General features: G+C 44.3%; 1 protein-coding gene across 5 annotated transcripts in view; it reads right to left on the bottom strand.

The window, feature by feature from the left end:
- Nucleotides 1–17,525, bottom strand: part of LOC122549931 (polypeptide N-acetylgalactosaminyltransferase 15-like) — a 76,154-nt gene that overhangs the window by 38,836 nt on the left and 19,793 nt on the right. For all 5 annotated transcript variants that reach the window (XR_015757219.1, XM_087987265.1, XM_043690172.2 and 2 more), the window contains exon 3: nucleotides 16,514–16,718. Coding sequence is in view for 4 of the 5 variants with exons in the window: in XM_087987265.1 (XP_087843391.1) it covers nucleotides 16,514–16,718 (205 nt within the window). In the remaining variant the exon portion in view is untranslated. The remainder of the gene's footprint in view (nucleotides 1–16,513; nucleotides 16,719–17,525) is intronic.

Genomic DNA, 17,525 nt, shown 5'->3' with positions numbered 1-17,525 from the left:
AATGTATCTCTCATTGTACAGCTTTCTTCAAATGTGCAAAGTAAACAGTGATTCTAATAGATCAGTTCAGCAACTGTCACCATCACAGAGCATCATGTGGTCAATAGTGTGACTTTTAAAATAACCTCCTTGTGGAGCATGGGCCCAACTGCAGCTTTTACCTTGTCTTTATGTGTGAGACTTTCCTGGGTGTGAACAGCAGATGGGGTTGGCATCAACATAATATGGTACGCAGTGTGCAGTCTTCTCGGGCCTTTAAAGGGTTTCAGGATTTGCTGTGAAAATGCATTTTCTTGGCTGATAGCAGCATTTATTTTGAGAGATAGACTGAATATTATGCAACCTCTCCTGCAGAGCAATGAACTTCTTTGCTCACACCCAACCATTGTGTCAACAATTTCTTCAGCTTCCTGTCCTAATGTTGCCTGAAGTTGGCCTTTGGCTTGTGGTTAGATGAAGGAAGGCTGCAGGTTATCACTCAGTAGCCATTTAAAGTTGAGCGACAATGCCCTTGTATCCAATTTAAAGTATGTGCTGTGGCCACTGACATAAAGCATTCCAATATTGATTACTTTAATCATTTTCCTCAAAGTGATCATGGAAATCCAATAGTGAGATTAAAATGCAGGTATCGATGCAACAAGAGTAAAGGCTGAATATGTCAGTTCTGATATAACGCGATAGTTCTACTCTTGTGTGATCTTGCATTATAAGAACATTGTACAATAGCCACGCCATTTTAAACTAATAAGGCTGGAATCACATTATAGCCAATGCAGGGAAGGAAAGTTCACGATCTACAAATAACGGTCTAAATTCTTCAATCGTATTAAAGCCAATTTGTGTTGAAGAAACACGCGTTATAGCAGAATCGACTGTACTCTGCTAAAGGGTATTCTACAGTGAACTGACCTTGTGTTAATCAATTCAAAAATAAGAATTACCTAAAGAACAAGTTTAAAAAAAAGTAACATTTCAACTGGAAAAAAAGTATTGCTTTTTTGTGGAAGGAAAATGTGGCAAAAGATGATTTGTAATGACATCACAATTCCTGAAGCAAATCGTATCCAACTAACTGAAGAAAAGAAAAGTTATAGTAAGGAAGGATCATTCATTAGGACAAACTCACATCCTAAATATGGGAAAATTTATTCATTGTGGAAGTCTGACTTCATGTCATTTGAGAATCTATGTTAAGTGGGGATAAATCAGAGGTTGTCATTATCATCAAAGATTGACAAGTGTTCGTCATTATCCCTGCCTTCATTGATCTAATGAATTCAGTCAGGTATTCCTCCTGCTAACATAATTTCATAAGATCTCAGGCACTGCTCAGGGCTTAAACCTCATGTGACAATTAAATAGACTGTGCGGTTAATATTTTTCACTTTGATGTATGCTATCCTGCTGTTTGGCTCGAGTTCAAAAAATATTTCTAGCCATATAAAAACATCATTAAAAGTCATTAGTCTGCATAACATGTGCAATTAAAATACACAATTATTTTAAATCTTCCATCTTGTTAAATATTTAAACTTTTAAAAACTATATTGGAAAAACTGTAGTAGTGTGGCATGATACCACTTTCTGAGGTAATAATGAGGTGCAAAAATCCAAAAGCTTCAATCACATATTGTAATAAAACAGTTATTTATTTCCATTGAAGTAGCAGTTTACGAATCTTTCCAGTTGAAAGTTCAATTCCATTCTTCAAAAGACATTATTACTATACTGAAAATGAAGCAGCTATTTCCTGGTAATTCACCATTACTGAGTGCATAATTACTTGGTTTCCTGACATGTTCTGGTCATAAATGAACATAATTCCAAATCTCACTGCTTAATGACAAGAATAACATTAATAATGACTGAAGTCCTAAGGGTTGCCTTTTTTCCAAGTGTTGCTATGTTTTTTTTCACAGAATTCTGTACCAAACAAAAGATACAAAAACGTCCCAAGAACTTCACAACATCATTCCAAACCAAATTTTAACATGAAGCTGTGTATAAAAATGGAAAATGAAGATTTACATTTACATATCTCCTTTGATGAACTTAACAAATCCCAAATTGCTTCAAAGCCAACCTTTGGCAGTTAGCCCCTGTTATAACGCAGGGAAAACGGTGGCCAATTTAAAGTCTGTGAGAAGATTTGTAGCTCAGGTGCTCGTTGTTGTGGTTCTGTTCGCCGAGCTGGGAATTTGTGTTGCAGACGTTTCGTCCCCTGTCTAGGTGACATCCTCAGTGCTTGGGAGCCTCCTGTGAAGCACTTCTGTGATCTTTCCTCCGGCATTTGTAGTGGTTTGAATCTGCCACTTCCAGTTGTCAGTTCCTCTCACTAGAGAGGAAGAAAAGGACAACCAACTCCCATTCCTAGACGTGATGGTACAGAGAACACCTAACGGAGAATTCACCACAAAGGTATACAGGAAAGCCACACACACAGACCAAGTCCTGAACTACGAAAGCAACCACCCCAACACACACAAAAGAAGTTGCATCAAGACACTATTCAAAAGGGCCACAACACACTGCAGCACACCAGAACTGCAAAAAGAGAAAGAAGAACACCTCTACAATGTATTCGCCAAAAACGGATACCCTCGCAATTTCATCAACAGATGCCTAAGGGAAAGACAATGGAATGAGGACATGCCGCAACCCAAAGGACTAGCCACACTACCATACATCAAGAGCATTTCCGAACTAACAGCCAGACTACTGCGACCACTAGGACTCATAACAGCACACAAACCGACAGCCACGCTCAGACAACAACTCACCAGAATGAAGGACCTGATACCCAGCATGAGCAAATCCAATGTAGTGTACAAAATCCCATGCAAGGACTACACAAAATACTACATAGGACAAACAGGAAGACAGCTAATGATCCGCATCCATGAACACTAACTCGCCACGAAACGACACGACCAGCTATCCTTAGTAGCCACACACGCAGATGACAAGCAACATGAATTCGACTGGGACAACACTACTATTATAGGACAAGCCAAACAGAGAACAGCCGGGAATTCCTAGACGCATGGCACTCATCCACAGATTCAATCAATAAGCACATTGACCTGGACTCAATATATCGGCCACTGCAACGGACAGCTGGAACTGACAACCGGAAGCGGCAGATTCAAACCACTACAAATGCCTGAGGAAAGATCACAGAAGCGCTTCACAGGAGGCTCCCAAGCACTGAGGATGTCACCTAGACAGGGGACGAAACGTCTGCAACACAAATTCCCAGCTCGGCGAACAGAACCACAACAGTGGCCAATTTGTACAGCATAAGCTCCCTCAAACAGCTATCATAATTGCTAGATATCCTGTTGTTGTAACATTGATTGAAGGATAACTATTTACCAGATCACTCTCATCAGGGAACTCTTATGCAATTTCTTCAAAAGATCCAACTGCAAGTACAGCTGAGCTTTAGGTTGACTTCCCCTCCAAAAGATTACACCTCTGCACGAGAGTGAGACTTAACGTCACAATTTTCCAACTCAGAAGCAAAAGTGCTACAAACTGGGACAAGGATAAGGAGTTGTTAAAGCATATAATCAAAAGTTTACCACAGAAGTAAGTCCTAAAAAAGGAGGTACCCTTAGAGGATCACTGGATTGGTCTCAATGTCCAGTACAAATAGGTTTAGTGTGCACAATGAATATCTGGCCAATTGCACATGGAAATTACAACCAAATTCTACAAATGATCTCCCAGCTATTTTGGGTGGGAATGCCGAATAGACATTTAAGTCTTCTTGAAAAGTGAATTATCCAGACATAAACACTTCTTTGGTCCACAAAAGGTGCTCAGACAGTTTTTCACTGCAGCTTGAGCGTTCTTCAGGTGGAAAACCTTATTCCATTTTAACTACCTCTTTGTTTCATTCCATTGCCATACCATGCTCACACTACTCAGTAACTTTTAGTAAACTTACAGTTTTTCATAATTAAACTAATCCATCAATTTTGTGACTGATTAGTTATATGCAAGTTACTTATCAATGTATTTAAAAGAAAAAGAATATAATAATGTAGAACACACAACTAAGTTATAGTTATTTGAATAATTCTGGTCTGTGGACCAGGCTGTTCATTCATACTTGAAAGCAGTTCACTAACTGTTGCTATTTCACACCTAATGACTGTAAACAAATTGCCATTTCTTTGTGTGGCATTCCTTCAGAATAGGAGAGTTTCTTTCCCTCCCAAAATGTATTCCTGCACTTACAGCCATTGGCATCTGATGTTGCAAAATCACAGAAGTGTTACAGTGCAGAAAGAGGCCATTCAGCCCATCATGCTGGCACTTGCTCATTAAATGAGCCTCCTTAACAATGTGATTATTATATCGCAGTCTCTTTTTGCAGTAGTTTCAGCAGTTAGTGTACTATTTTCATGCTGTGTTTATATTATGTGCTGGAATGGAAATTCCCTGTGAATCTGCATCACAATCATCGTTGCTATTTCTGTGTAAATGATGGGGTACATTTTACTCTAGGAGAAAGTGAGGACTGCAGATGCTGGGGATCAGAGCTGAAAATGTGTTGCTGGAAAAGCGCAGCAGGTCAGGCAGCATCCAAGGAACAGGAGAATCGACTTTTCGGGCATATACCCTTCTTCAGGAATGAGGAAAGTGTGTCCAGCAGGCTAAGATAAAAGGTAGGGAGGAGGGACTTGGGGCAGGGGCGTTGGAAAAGCGATAGGTGGAAGGACGTCAAGGTGAGGGTGATAGGCCGGAGTGGGGTGGGGGCAGAGAGGTCAGGAAGAAGATTGCAGGTTAGGAAGGCGGTTCTGAGTTCGAGGGATTTGACTGAGACAAGGTGGGGGGAGGGGAAATGAGGAAACTGGAGAAATCTGAGTCAGTTTCTCCAGTTTCCTCATTTCCCCTCCCCCCCACCTTGTCTCAGTCAAATCCCTCGAACTCAGCACCGCCTTCCTAACCCGCAATCTTCTTCCTGACCTCTCCGCCCCCACCCCTCTCCGGCCTATCACCCTCACCTTGACCTCCTTCCACCTATCGCATTTCCAACACCTCTCTTCCAAGTCCCTCCTCCCTACCTTTTATCTTAGCCTGCTGGACACACTTTCCTCATTCCTGAAGAAGGGTATATGCCCAAAACGTCGATTCTCCTGCTCCTTGGATGCTGCCTGACCTGCTGCGCTTTTCCAGCAACACATTTTCAGCTACATTTTACTCTAATCGCATTTGGTATAATCTCATCCTTTCAGTTTCATCTTTGTGCCAGAAATTCTTACCTGTTATTGTAAATTGCTGCCAGAACTTCCTGTAGACTGTTTAACTATAAATTAAAAATCACTCTGTGCTATCCTCTGTGCAGTTTTCACTCCTAACACTGACGGTCACCATGCCTAATTCAATCCATGATGATTTGAAGTGAATGCCACCCACAGGATTTAGAAAGTACAAACAAATTTTGCATCAGCTGCACTTCAACTGTTCAGCTCTATCTTTAGTGCAATGCCACAAATCAGGTTACATTTCATAGGTAAGCATATCATCTCAGAGACAAAAAAACTGCAGATGCTGGAATCCAAAGTAGACAGGCAGGAGGTTGGAAGAACACAGCAAGCCAGGCAGCAGAAGGAGGGGGAAAACTCGATGTTTCAGGTACTACCCTTCTTCAGGAATGCAAGGCATATCATCTGAACGTTTTTTCCAAAAGGTAAAATAATGTAGTAGTAACATTTTGTAAAGCATCTAATTATTTTCTGGAATGTATATAAAATAGTTGGTGAAGTATTGTTGCATTTAGTTATTTTAATTCCTGAATTAACCAGCTCTGCAGATGTTTGTACATTGGTCTGAAAGGGTTAACACTAAACAGACCAAAAAGCACCACCCACTATGATGATGTCACCGGAATTATGGGCATTGTAGTGAACTGATATACCCAAATAAAAGAAATAACTCCTTCTGGTGTGAGGAAAGTTATATGGAACATCTTTGAATAACCAACAATCATTAAAGTTAATTCATAGGAATCAAAGCAAGCTGGAAAAAGCCAGAATGCTGGGAACGTATTCACGCATGCAATTGGACTTCTACTCAAAAATATGTTACTTCACAATTGTTAAAATACAAAAAAAAATCATACAAATGTAAAAATACAAACGGGTAGTTCAGGCTTAAAATAATGGAAAGTATTACTTCACTCATTTGGCAACAGCATTTCCATGAACTTGAAATTGGGAGTGTAGTGAGAGTGATGGGCTGTAACCAAACCATGATGGATGAGTTCCAATTGTCCCTTCACACATACCAAGGATGGCCTCTGGTAGCTGGCTTGCACATGTGTGATGTGTTAGCTTTGCATAACACAAAAGAACTGCCTTTGACTGATAATCACAGGCAAGATATATTCTACTTAAGACAATGATGATTCTTTGAAGTAAAAATTCAACTTCCACTTTTTGTGTGCACACAAAATGTGAACACATATTACAAACTGTGCACATCTAGTTCATCCGTTCCTTTTCTTTAAGTAAGTAAAATAACTTCACAAAAGCGGGTGTCCTGTCACCTAGGCATCCTTTATTTACACGTGGAGAATCCCTAACACTCATCCAACTCCCTCAGAGCCAGGTCTCAGAATGAACAACACTTCTGACAATCCTGTTTATGTCTGTCAGCTAGAAGTCCCTGACTGGGGTTGTTACTCTGGTCCAATCAGGGAACTCATATTCTATGATGTCTATCTGACTGGCCTAGTTATAATCACTACATCACTCCCTCGAGTCTGAGAACATAGGTCAGTTCTTTATTTTTTGTAGCTCCTCCTGGGTCTATTTAGCACTGGCTCCTCCAACTCTGCCTCTGATACGGGCAGCATATAATGCACAATAGATCACTTCTTGCACCCAGAGCATCTTGGAAGAAATTCATTCTCCCCTTCAGGCAGCAAAGGTGATGACGTGGCGACATCCATTGTGTCCATCTCAGATTCTGAGATTTGGACAGGGAGAACCCTGGGTTCCGGAAGAGTCAAAGACAATCCAGGAGCTGGGAACGTTATGCTCCTGCATTGTTTACAAGTTTGCAGCTTTCATTTGGTCCACATGCTTGTTCAGGACGGTCACACCTACCTGAACTTTACACGTCACTGGAGCTGACCTCACGTCGACCATGGTTCTTACCGATGCAGGGCTGATCTCATGGATCCTATACCAAATTTTACCCCCTGAAGTAAACTGCCTCCCTTGCTGTCTGGCATTGGCCTTCCCGGTGGCAATTCACCCTCCCCCTCCCCAGGTCCAGGAAGATCAGATTTAACCTGGTGTGGAGTCTTCTCCCTTCTTAGCAACTCTGCTGGAGCTATCTGTAAAGGTGCATGAGGGGTGGTCCTATAATCTGGCAGCTGGTGAAGTTGTAAGCTGTTTCTGTAAACCTGCCTTCAAAACCTGGACTATTCCTTCTGGCAAACCATTGGATAATGGATGGTGTGGAACTGTCCTCATATGTCAAATTCCATTTGTCACTAGGAAATACTCAAATTCTCTGACAGTAAATGATGACCCATTATCTGTGACAAACATTTCCGAGAGTCCACGTATTGCAAAAGATGCACAGTTTTTTAAAAATCATCGTCCGTGTATTTGATGAATAAACTCAATGCTCATCCAACCGCTTTGAGTGGGCATCCAGGATGACTAAGAACATTGATAATGCAGGTCCTTTCATGGGCTCAATGTGTAACCCAGTCCAGGGTTTACTCAGCCATTCCCACAAAGTTGGGGAAGCTGCTGGTGGCAATGTTTGCCCTTGTTGGCATTCTGGGCAACTCCCCCATCAATGCAGCTAAGTCTACATCCAATCCTGGCCACCAGGCATAACCGCTCACCAAGACATTCATTTTGGAAACCCTGGATGATCCTGGTGGAGTTCAGCCAATATCCAGCAGCAGCCTTTGCTTCGGCCAATCACACTTGCTCCTTATAATAATATGTCTTTGTCTACTGTGATCTGGTCTCTCTTGATCCAAAACGGTTTCAATTCTGGTTGCGACAGCCCTTTGGATTACCCCATCACCATCAGCTGTTTCACTGGACCAGATCTTTCTGTTCCCATAGTTTGATACAGTCAGTTGTAACTGGAAGTGTGTCCAAAAAAATTAAAACCATTACAAACCCTTCCAGTTGTGGTACTATCTGATATCTGCCAATGGGAGGGGCCTCATGACCTCCATTCCAATTTTTAATCATATGCACTTTGTATGTGAGCCCACCACTGAATTTGGCCTGAAGCTATGGGTGGCACTGCATTGTCCTCTTTAAGTAGACCTTGTAGGGGTTTGGGGTTCATTAATATTACAAATTTATGTCCATAAAGGTATTGATGGAATTTCCTGACTTGGAATATGGCCACCAAACCTTCCTTCTCAACCTGGGCGTATTTACGCTCTGCATTAGCCAAAGTCCTGGATGCATATGCGATTGGGTGTTCCTCTTCATTGGGCCACCGAGGAGCTAATACTGCCTGGATGTCATACAACATAGAACATAGAACAGTACAGCACAGAACAGGCCCTTCAGCCCACGATGTTGTGCCGACCATTGATCCTCATGTATGCACCCACAAATTTCTGTGACCATATGCATGTCCAGCAGTCTCTTAAATGCCCCCAAAGACCTTGCTTCCACAACTGCTGCTGACAACGCATTCCATGCTCTCACAACTCTCTATATAAAGAACCCACCTCTGACATAGGATTTGACTGAGACAAGGTGGGGGGAGGGGAAATGAGGAAACTGGAGAAATCTGAGTTCATCCCTTGTGGTTGGAGGGTTCCTAGGCAGAAGATGAGGCGTTCTTCCTCCAACTGTCGTGTTGCTATGGTCTGATGATGGTCTGGTCTCGGCAAAGATCATCGCCAAAGGTGCAGCAATCTCTTCCCTTGCTTCCTGTCGTAACCTAGGGTATATCCCGTCTGGTCCCGGGGACTTATCTATCCTTACATTTTTCAAAATGTTCAGCTCACCCTCCTTCTTAACATCAACCCATTCAAGCATATCAGTCTGTTTCACACTGTACTGACTAAAGTCAAGGTCCCTTTTAGTAGTGAATACAGAAGCAAAGTATTCATTAAGGACCTTCCCTACCTCCTCCCACTCCAGGTACAAGTTCCCTCCACTATCCCTGATTGGCCCTACCCTCACTCTGGCCATCCTCTTGTTCCTCGCATAAGTGTAGAATGTCTTAGGGTTTTCCCTAATCCTACCCGCTAAAGCTTTTTCATGCCCCCTTGTAGCTCTCCTAAGTCCATTCTTCAATTCTCTTCTGGATAGCTTGTAACGCTCTAGAGCCCTGTCTGATTCTTGCAACCTCAACCTTAAGTAAGTTTCCTTCTTCCTCTTGACTAGATGTTCTACATCCTTTGTCACCCAAGCTTCCTTCACCGTACCATCCCTTCCATGCCTCAGTGGGACAAATTTATCCAGCAATATCAACAAATGCTCCCTAAACAACTTCTTTATTTCTGTCGTGCATTTCCCTGAGAGCACCTTTTCCCAATTTAGATGCCCCAGTTCCTGCCTCACAGCATTGTAATTCCCCCTTTCCCATACCGTCTGCTCCTATCCCTCTCCATGTGTATAGTAAAGGTCAGGGAGTTGTGATCAATATCACCAAAATGCTCTACCACCGAGAAATCTGACATTTGGCCTGGCTCGTTGCCAAGCATCATATCTGATATGGCCTCCCCTCTAGTCAGCCTATCTATGTTTTAAGTCAGGAATCCTTCCTGCACACTCCTGACAAAATCTGCTCCATACAAACTATTAGAACTAAGAGGTTCTAATCAATATTAGGGAAGTTAAAGTCACCCATGACAACAACCCTGTTACTTCTGCATCTTTCCAAAACCTGTCTCACAACCTGCTCCTCTGTGTCTTTGTTGCTAATGGGGGAATCTGTGGAAAACTCTCAATAAAGTGACTGCTTGTTTCCTGTTTCTGACTTCCACCCATACTGACTTAGTAAACAACCCCTCCTTGACGACCTCCCTTTCTGCAGCTGTGATACTATCTCTGATTACGATGCCACTTCCCTACCTCTTCCCCCCCCCCCCCAACCCCTCACCACCCTTGGAACATTCAACAACCATTCCTGCCACTGCAATATCCAAATTTTTGTAATGGCCACAACATCATAATTCCAAGTACTGATCCATGCTCTAAATTCGTAACCCTTATCCCTGATACTTCTTGTGTTAAAATAACACACTTTAACCCATCACACTGACTGCAACTTTATCCTATCAACTCTCTATCCCTCCTCACAGACTTTCTGCATGCTGCAGCTGGCTGTTTACTAGGTACTCCCCCCTGCCAAACTGTTTTAAACCCTCCTGCAGAGCTCCTGCAAACCCCCATCCAGAATGTTGTACTCCTCCAGTTCAGGCTCAAACTGTCCTCCTTGTACAGGTCTCACCTCCCCCAGAAGGTATCCCAATGATCCACATATCTGAAGCCCTCACTCTAACACCAGCCCTGCAGCCATACATTCAGCTGTGCTCACTCTCTGTTCCTAGCCTCACTAGCCTGTGGCACCGGTAGCAATCCTGAAATTACTACCCTGCTTATCCTGCCTTTTAGCTTCCAATCTAACTCCCTAAATTCTCTTTTCTGGTCCTCACCCCTTTCCCTACTTATGTCATTGATACAGATGTGTACCACGACTTCTGGCTGCTCTCCCTCCCCATTAAGAATCCTGTAGACTCGATCCAAGACATCCCTGACCCTGGCACCTGGGAGGCAACACACTGTCGGGGAGTCTCGTTTGTGACCACTAAATCTCCCGTCTGGTCCTTTCACTATCGCTCTCCACTTCTCCCCCTTTCCCCTCTGAGCTACAGAGTCAAGCTCAGTGCCAGGGACCTGGCCACTCAGGCTTCCCCCTGGTAAGTCATCCCCCTCAACAGTTTCCAAAACAGTATACTTTATTGTTGAGGGGGATGGCCACAAGGGATCCCTGCACTGTTTGCCTATTCCCTTTCCCTCTTCTGATGATCACCCAGTTACCTTTATCCTGCAATTTAGGTGTGACTGCCTCCCTATAACTCCTCTCTATCACCCCCTCAGCTTCCCAAATGATCCGAAGTTCATCCAGCTCTAGCTCCAGCTCCAGTTCCCTAACGCAGTCTGTGAGGAGCTGGAGGTGGGTGCACTTCAGTTCATTCATTATGTATTATAGGTTATTTATTAACTTTGCATATTAATTCACCAGCCCAAGGAAAGACCGAAGCATTGGTACAGAGTGGGAGCTGGGGCACGTTTGATCACCCTCACTTCATTTTTCAATGGGTGTAATCTGGTCTTGTCGACTCTGTAGTCCAAGTAGATCACTTGGGATGTCTGAAACACATTTTTTTTCCTCCTAAGGCGTATGGCCATCTGAGAGAAATGCCAAGTTCTCTAAGTGCTCCTTATTGGTCTTCCCTGTTATTAGCACTTCATCTGGATAAATGGTGACCTGGAGTAGACCTTGTAAAATAGTTTCCATTGTCCACTGAACAACTGCACAGGCTGACAATACCCCAATTGGCAATCTCGTATATTGGCATAAACCCTCACTGACTATAGCATACTCCTGGGAATCCTCATCTAACTGCAATTCCAGGTATACATGGCTCATGTTCAGCTTCGTGAAGGACAGCCCTCATACTAACTTTGCGTACAAATCCTCTATGTGGGGGACTGGGCAATTATCCAGCTGCGAGAAGTGATTACCATTTGTTTAAAGTCCCCATAAAGGTGAACTGTCCTGTTGGACTTTACAATTGGTACAACTGGTGTTGCCTATTCTGCAAACTGGGCTAGTTTGATGATTCCTTCACTTTCTCAGCCTCCTATTTTCTGCCCATAAGGCAAATGGCACTGTGCGGGCCTTGTAAAACTGTGGAAATGCTTCTAGGTCTACATTCAAGATGGTCTTGTCTCCTTTGATAGCCCCTCGACCTTCCTGGAAACCTTCTGGATATTTTCTCATCGAAAAATGTTGAGGCAATCATTGTCAATTTTTTGTAACCAATTTCACTCCATCAGGCTTGGGCCTGAGTCTTTCACTACAATCAGTGGGAAGTGAACCAGCTGCTTCTTATAAGAGACCGGGACCAAAGTAATGTCATTAATCTGTAAATGTTCCCTGGTATAGGTTCTCAGTCTAGCCAAGGTCTTGCACAAACTTAAGGGTTGGAGTCCATAGTGGATTTTGTTGAAGACTGTTTCTGCGATCACGGAAAAGGCTGCACTGGTGTCAACCTCCATTAGAACCCCGGATGACCACTTAACCAGATGTTTATTTTGATTGGCTCTGATTTGGATGTTGTTAAGCAATTTTACTGTTCCAAAGCAGATGTCAGTGGAATTTCCAAGGTGTCCATTCTCCTTAATACTGGCCTAGGAGTTCCCTTACCCAACTTTTGTCTAATGGGATTCTTTTGCTTCTCAAATCCGCATATCAGCAGCAATCAAAGTGGCCTGCTGGCCTGTATCCTGAAGAAAATTTTAACTATTTGGCTGAGGCTTGGCTTTGTTTTGGGGTTTTGCTGTGGGCTGACCTAAAGTCCTTCTGTTCAGGATATGCCCTGAGTCTGGCTATACAATTGCTTTCACTCAAGTGGTGTCCCCTATGCTCAGTTGGACTGGCAATGATATTCACTTTGATCAGAATACCCTGCAACTCATATGCTCCACTTGCTGCATTTTCCAATGATAAAGCCAGTTGTAGTGCCTGTTTGGAGTCCAGTGGGCTTCAGCTAGTAGGTGCTTTTGCATGGTTACATCATTAATCCTACATTCCAAACAATCTCTCAGCATTTTATTAAGGGTTAAACCAAAGCCACATTCCTCTGCCACTCGTTTTAACCAAGTCAAAATCCTGATACAAATTTGCTTGGTTTTCAAACTGCCGAGTAAAACTGATAGCCTCTGCAAATTAGAGGAGGCTTGGGGTGGTAATGTTCCTTTACTAAATCCATCAACTCTTAAAAGGTTTTAGTATCTGGTGCCTCAGGGAAAGTTAGGTTCCTAAAAACCAAAAAAGCTGCAGATCCATAAGCTGTCAGGAAAATTACTCATTGCTTTTCATCTGCCCTAATGTCATTTGCTTGGAAAAAAAAGAACATTCTTTCCTCATAATAGGCCCAGTCTTCAACAGCAGGATTGAACATATCAAGCTTCTCAAATGACGGCATGATGCCAGAAATGCTTACCCCAACTCGAAGGTGGCTGGTTTGAGCAAACTTTTATAGGATCATGCTTTTCTCTTGTCACCACTGAAATAACTCCACAGAGACTGGTATCCTGTTACCCAGTCACCCTTTATTTACACATGGAGAATCCTTGACACTGATCCAGCTTCCTCTGACGCAGCTCTCGGAGTGAATTGTTTTTATCTGTCAGCTAAGACTTCCTAATTGGACCAGATTAACATCCCCAATCGGGGAACTCATATTCTGTAAGGTCCACCTAGCTGACCTCATTATAATTACTACAAATGGAAAATTGCACCATTTTGTGAGAGGAGAATAAAAACAGATTTCTTATATCTAAATTGCTAAGAATTTTATTATTGTCCCTACCCCTCCTCTGCTTAAGTTACTTTGAGATATGCTGCGACTCATTTGCACAGGTAATCCTATGGGGAGAAAGTGAGGTCTGCAGATGCTGGAGATCAAAGTTGAAACTTTATTGCTGGAACAGCACAGCAGGTCAGGCAGCATCCAGGGAACAGGAGATTCGACGTTTCGGGCACAGGCCCTTCTTCAGGAATGAGCAGAGAGTGTTCAGCAGGAGAAGATAAAAGGTAGGGAGGAGGGACTTGGAGGAGGGGCGTTGGAAATGTGATAGGTGGAAAGAGGTCAAGGTGAGGGTGATAGGTCGGAGTAGGATGGAGGCGGAGAGGTCAAGAAGAAGACTGCAGGTCAGGAAGGCGGTGCCGGGCTGGAGGGATTCGGCTGAGACAAGGTGGGGGGAGGGGGGATGAAGAAACTGATGAAGTCCAAGTTCATCCCCTGTGGTTGGAGGGTTCCCAGTCGGAAGATAAGACGCTCCTCCTCCGACCGTCGCGTTGTTGTGGTATGGCGGTGGATGAGTCCAATGACCTGCATATCCTCGGTGGAGTGGGAGGGGGAGTTGAAATGCTGTGCTACAGGGTGATTGGGTTGGTTCGTCCGGGTGGCCCAGAAGTGCTCTCTGAATCGCTCCGCAAGTAGGCGGCCTGTCTCCCCAATATAGAGGAGGCCACACCGGCTGCAGCGGATGCAGTAGATGATGTGGGTGGAGGTGCAGGTGAATCTGTGGCGGATATGGAAGTTTCCTTTGGGGCCTTGGAGAGAAGTGAGGGGGGAGGTGTGGGCGCAAGTGTTGCACCTCCTGCGGTTGCAAGGGAAGGTGCCGGGAGTGGAGGTTGGGTCGGTGGGGGTGTGGATCTGACAAGGGAGTCGCGAAGGGAGTGGTCTCTACGGAAAGCTGATAGGGGAGGGGAGGGAAATATATCCTTGGTGCTGGGGTCTGTTTGGAGGTGGCGGAAGTGACGGCGGATGATGTGCTGTACATGGAGATTGGTGGGGTGGTAGGTGAGGACCAGTGGGGTTCTGTCCTGGTGGCGGTTGGAGGGGCGGGGCTCAAGGGCGGAGGAGCGGGAAGTGGAGGAGATGCGGTGGAGGGCACCGTCGACCACGTCGGGGGGGAAATTGCGGTCCTTGAAGAAGGAGGCCATCTGTGTTGTACGTATTTTGAACTGGTCCTCCTGGGAGCAGATGCGGCGGAGACGAAGGAATTGGGAGAATGGGATGGCGTTTTTACAGGGGGCAGGATGGGAGGAGGTGTAGTCCAGGTAGCTGTGGGAGTCGGTTGGTTTGTAGTAGATGTCCATGTTGATTCGGTCGCCTGAGATAGAAACAGAAAGGTCTAGGAAGGGGAGGGAGGAGTCCGAGACTGTCCAGGTGAATTTGAGGTCGGGGTGGAAGGTGTTAGTGTAGTGGATGAACTGTTCAACCTCCACTTCCCGCTCCTCCGCCCTTGAGCCCCGCCCCTCCAACCGCCACCAGGACAGAACCCCACTGGTCCTCACCTACCACCCCACCAATCTCCATGTACAGCACATCATCCGCCGTCACTTCCGCCACCTCCAAACAGACCCCAGCACCAAGGATATATTTCCCTCCCCTCCCCTATCAGCTTTCCGTAGAGACCACTCCCTCCGCGACTCCCTTGTCAGATCCACACGGCCCACCGACCCAACCTCCACTCCCGGCACCTTCCCTTGCAACCGCAGGAGGTGCAACACTTGCGCCCACACCTCCCCCCTCACTTCTCTCCAAGGCCCCAAAGGAAACTTCCATATCCGCCACAGATTCACCTGCACCTCCACCCACATCATCTACTGCATCCGCTGCAGCCGGTGTGGCCTCCTCTATATTTGGGAGACAGGCTGCCTACTTGCGGAGCGATTCAGAGAGCACCTCTGGGCCACCCGGACGAACCAACCCAACCACCCTGTAGCACAGCATTTCAACTCCCCCTCCCACTCCACCGAGGATATGCAGGTCATTGGACTCATCCACCGCCAAACCACAACAACGCGACGGTCGGAGGAGCAGCGTCTTATCTTCCGACTGGGAACCCTCCAACCACAGGGGATGAACTTGGACTTCACCAGTTTCTTCATCCCCCCTCCCCCCACCTTGTCTCAGCCGAATCCCTCCAGCCCGGCACCGCCTTCCTGACCTGCAGTCTTCTTCTTGACCTCTCCGTCTCCATCCTACTCCGACCTATCACCCTCACCTTGACCTCTTTCCACCTATCACATTTCCAACGCCCCTCCTCCAAGTCCCTCCTCCCTACCTTTTATCTTCTCCTGCTGAACACTCTCTGCTCATTCCTGAAGAAGGGCCTGTGCCCGAAACGTCGAATCTCCTGTTCCCTGGATGCTGCCTGACCTGCTGTGCTGTTCCAGCAATAAAGTTTCAACAGGTAATCCTATCTCAGGTGTGTGACCATTACTGAATTGGAGCTATGTAACAATGGTCATCATCGACAGCTTTACTGGAAAACTGATGGAGGAAAACACTTGCCTGATTTTCAGTTTCCCTAATGTGAAAAGGGTAAATCACCCCTCAGGGTATTTCATAAGAGTACAGTTTTGGCTCACCCAGTTTATTGGCCCATTGTTAGGTGTAGAAATGGAATTTGAAATGTTTTCCTTTGTTCTGCTAAGAGCCACGGAATTGAATAGTACCACCAGCATTGTAGTGCCAGCTAAATTAAAGTTCAACATGGAAACTCATGACTCAGTGTCACACTTAATAATATTTAATCGATGGTATTGTGATCTACAACACATTGGAACTATATATAGCAATGTACAACCTGATGTAATTTGTTGTTTATCAAATCAAACGAAAGAAATATTATTTTCAGCTTTAAACATCTGTTTTCATTGAGCTTTAAAAATGACAGCTCACCAACCATACCTGTCATGAGCTATTCGATCCAAAAGTGGTTCAAGCCAGCCATTGTGGCACTCGCAATGTGAGTCCATGAAAATCAAGACATCCCCTGTTGCCCGCGCTGCACCAAGTAAGCGACCTCCAATTACCCCCAGTCTCTTATTGCTTCGAATCAACTTCACACCATCCAGCTTGGAAACATACTCACTCAAAGATGCCTTCAAATGTCCTAGGAAAAGAAGAATTAATCATAATTCCACTCAAAATTAGCAATGAAGTCCCTAAATCTACAAGGTATCAACATTTCTCAACACAAAATAAAGATTTTGTACTCTCAATAAAGTCACCCAGAAAGTTACTTAAACTCACTTGGGATGGGAATGTTTCATTCACTATTGGTAATCCAATTGAATAACATACATGGGCTGAAGACACAGTTGTGTTTGGAGTGTTAGGCAGCAACAAACAAGTGAAGTTTCCCATTCACAGAAACTACTTCCTTCCACTGAGTGTATACAATCTATTTTGGTACGAGTTTTACCCAAACCATGATGGCAGTCAGATGCCTTTTTGCAACAAGGAAGGGAAAGCGTCATTCCTGGGCTGCTGTTTGTGGCTCCTATCAGTTGGCTTGTGGTATTAGCGGAAGCTGAGAATGTGATCACTCATTATGTCAACCCAATCAGGATAGAAAAAAAGCAAATAAATTGAAGGGTAACATATTTTATAGAAACTAAAAGTAATCAAAATATTGTTTCTCAGCAGGAGCGTATAATTTTCCAAAGACAGAATAATGAAAGGCACAGTTTGGGCAAAAGATTCCTATGCTTGCTGCTACTCTTATTGCACAGCAATTCAAGCAACTTCATCTTACAAAGACAACACCCTGCATGCCACAATTATATACAACATATACTAATGACTTGGATGAGGAAAGTGAATATAGCCAAGTTTGCAAATGATACTTAAGTAGATACAGTGCCAAGTAGTGAGGATGACATAAAGAGTCTAACAGAAGGGTATAGACAGGTTAAAT

The sequence above is a fragment of the Chiloscyllium plagiosum genome, unplaced genomic scaffold, assembly GCF_037043375.1.
Source record: "Chiloscyllium plagiosum isolate Xiang-an unplaced genomic scaffold, Cpla_swu_hap1 HiC_scaffold_5, whole genome shotgun sequence".
Classification (NCBI taxonomy): domain Eukaryota; kingdom Metazoa; phylum Chordata; class Chondrichthyes; order Orectolobiformes; family Hemiscylliidae; genus Chiloscyllium; species Chiloscyllium plagiosum.
This window is presented reverse-complemented; position numbering and strand designations above follow the sequence as displayed.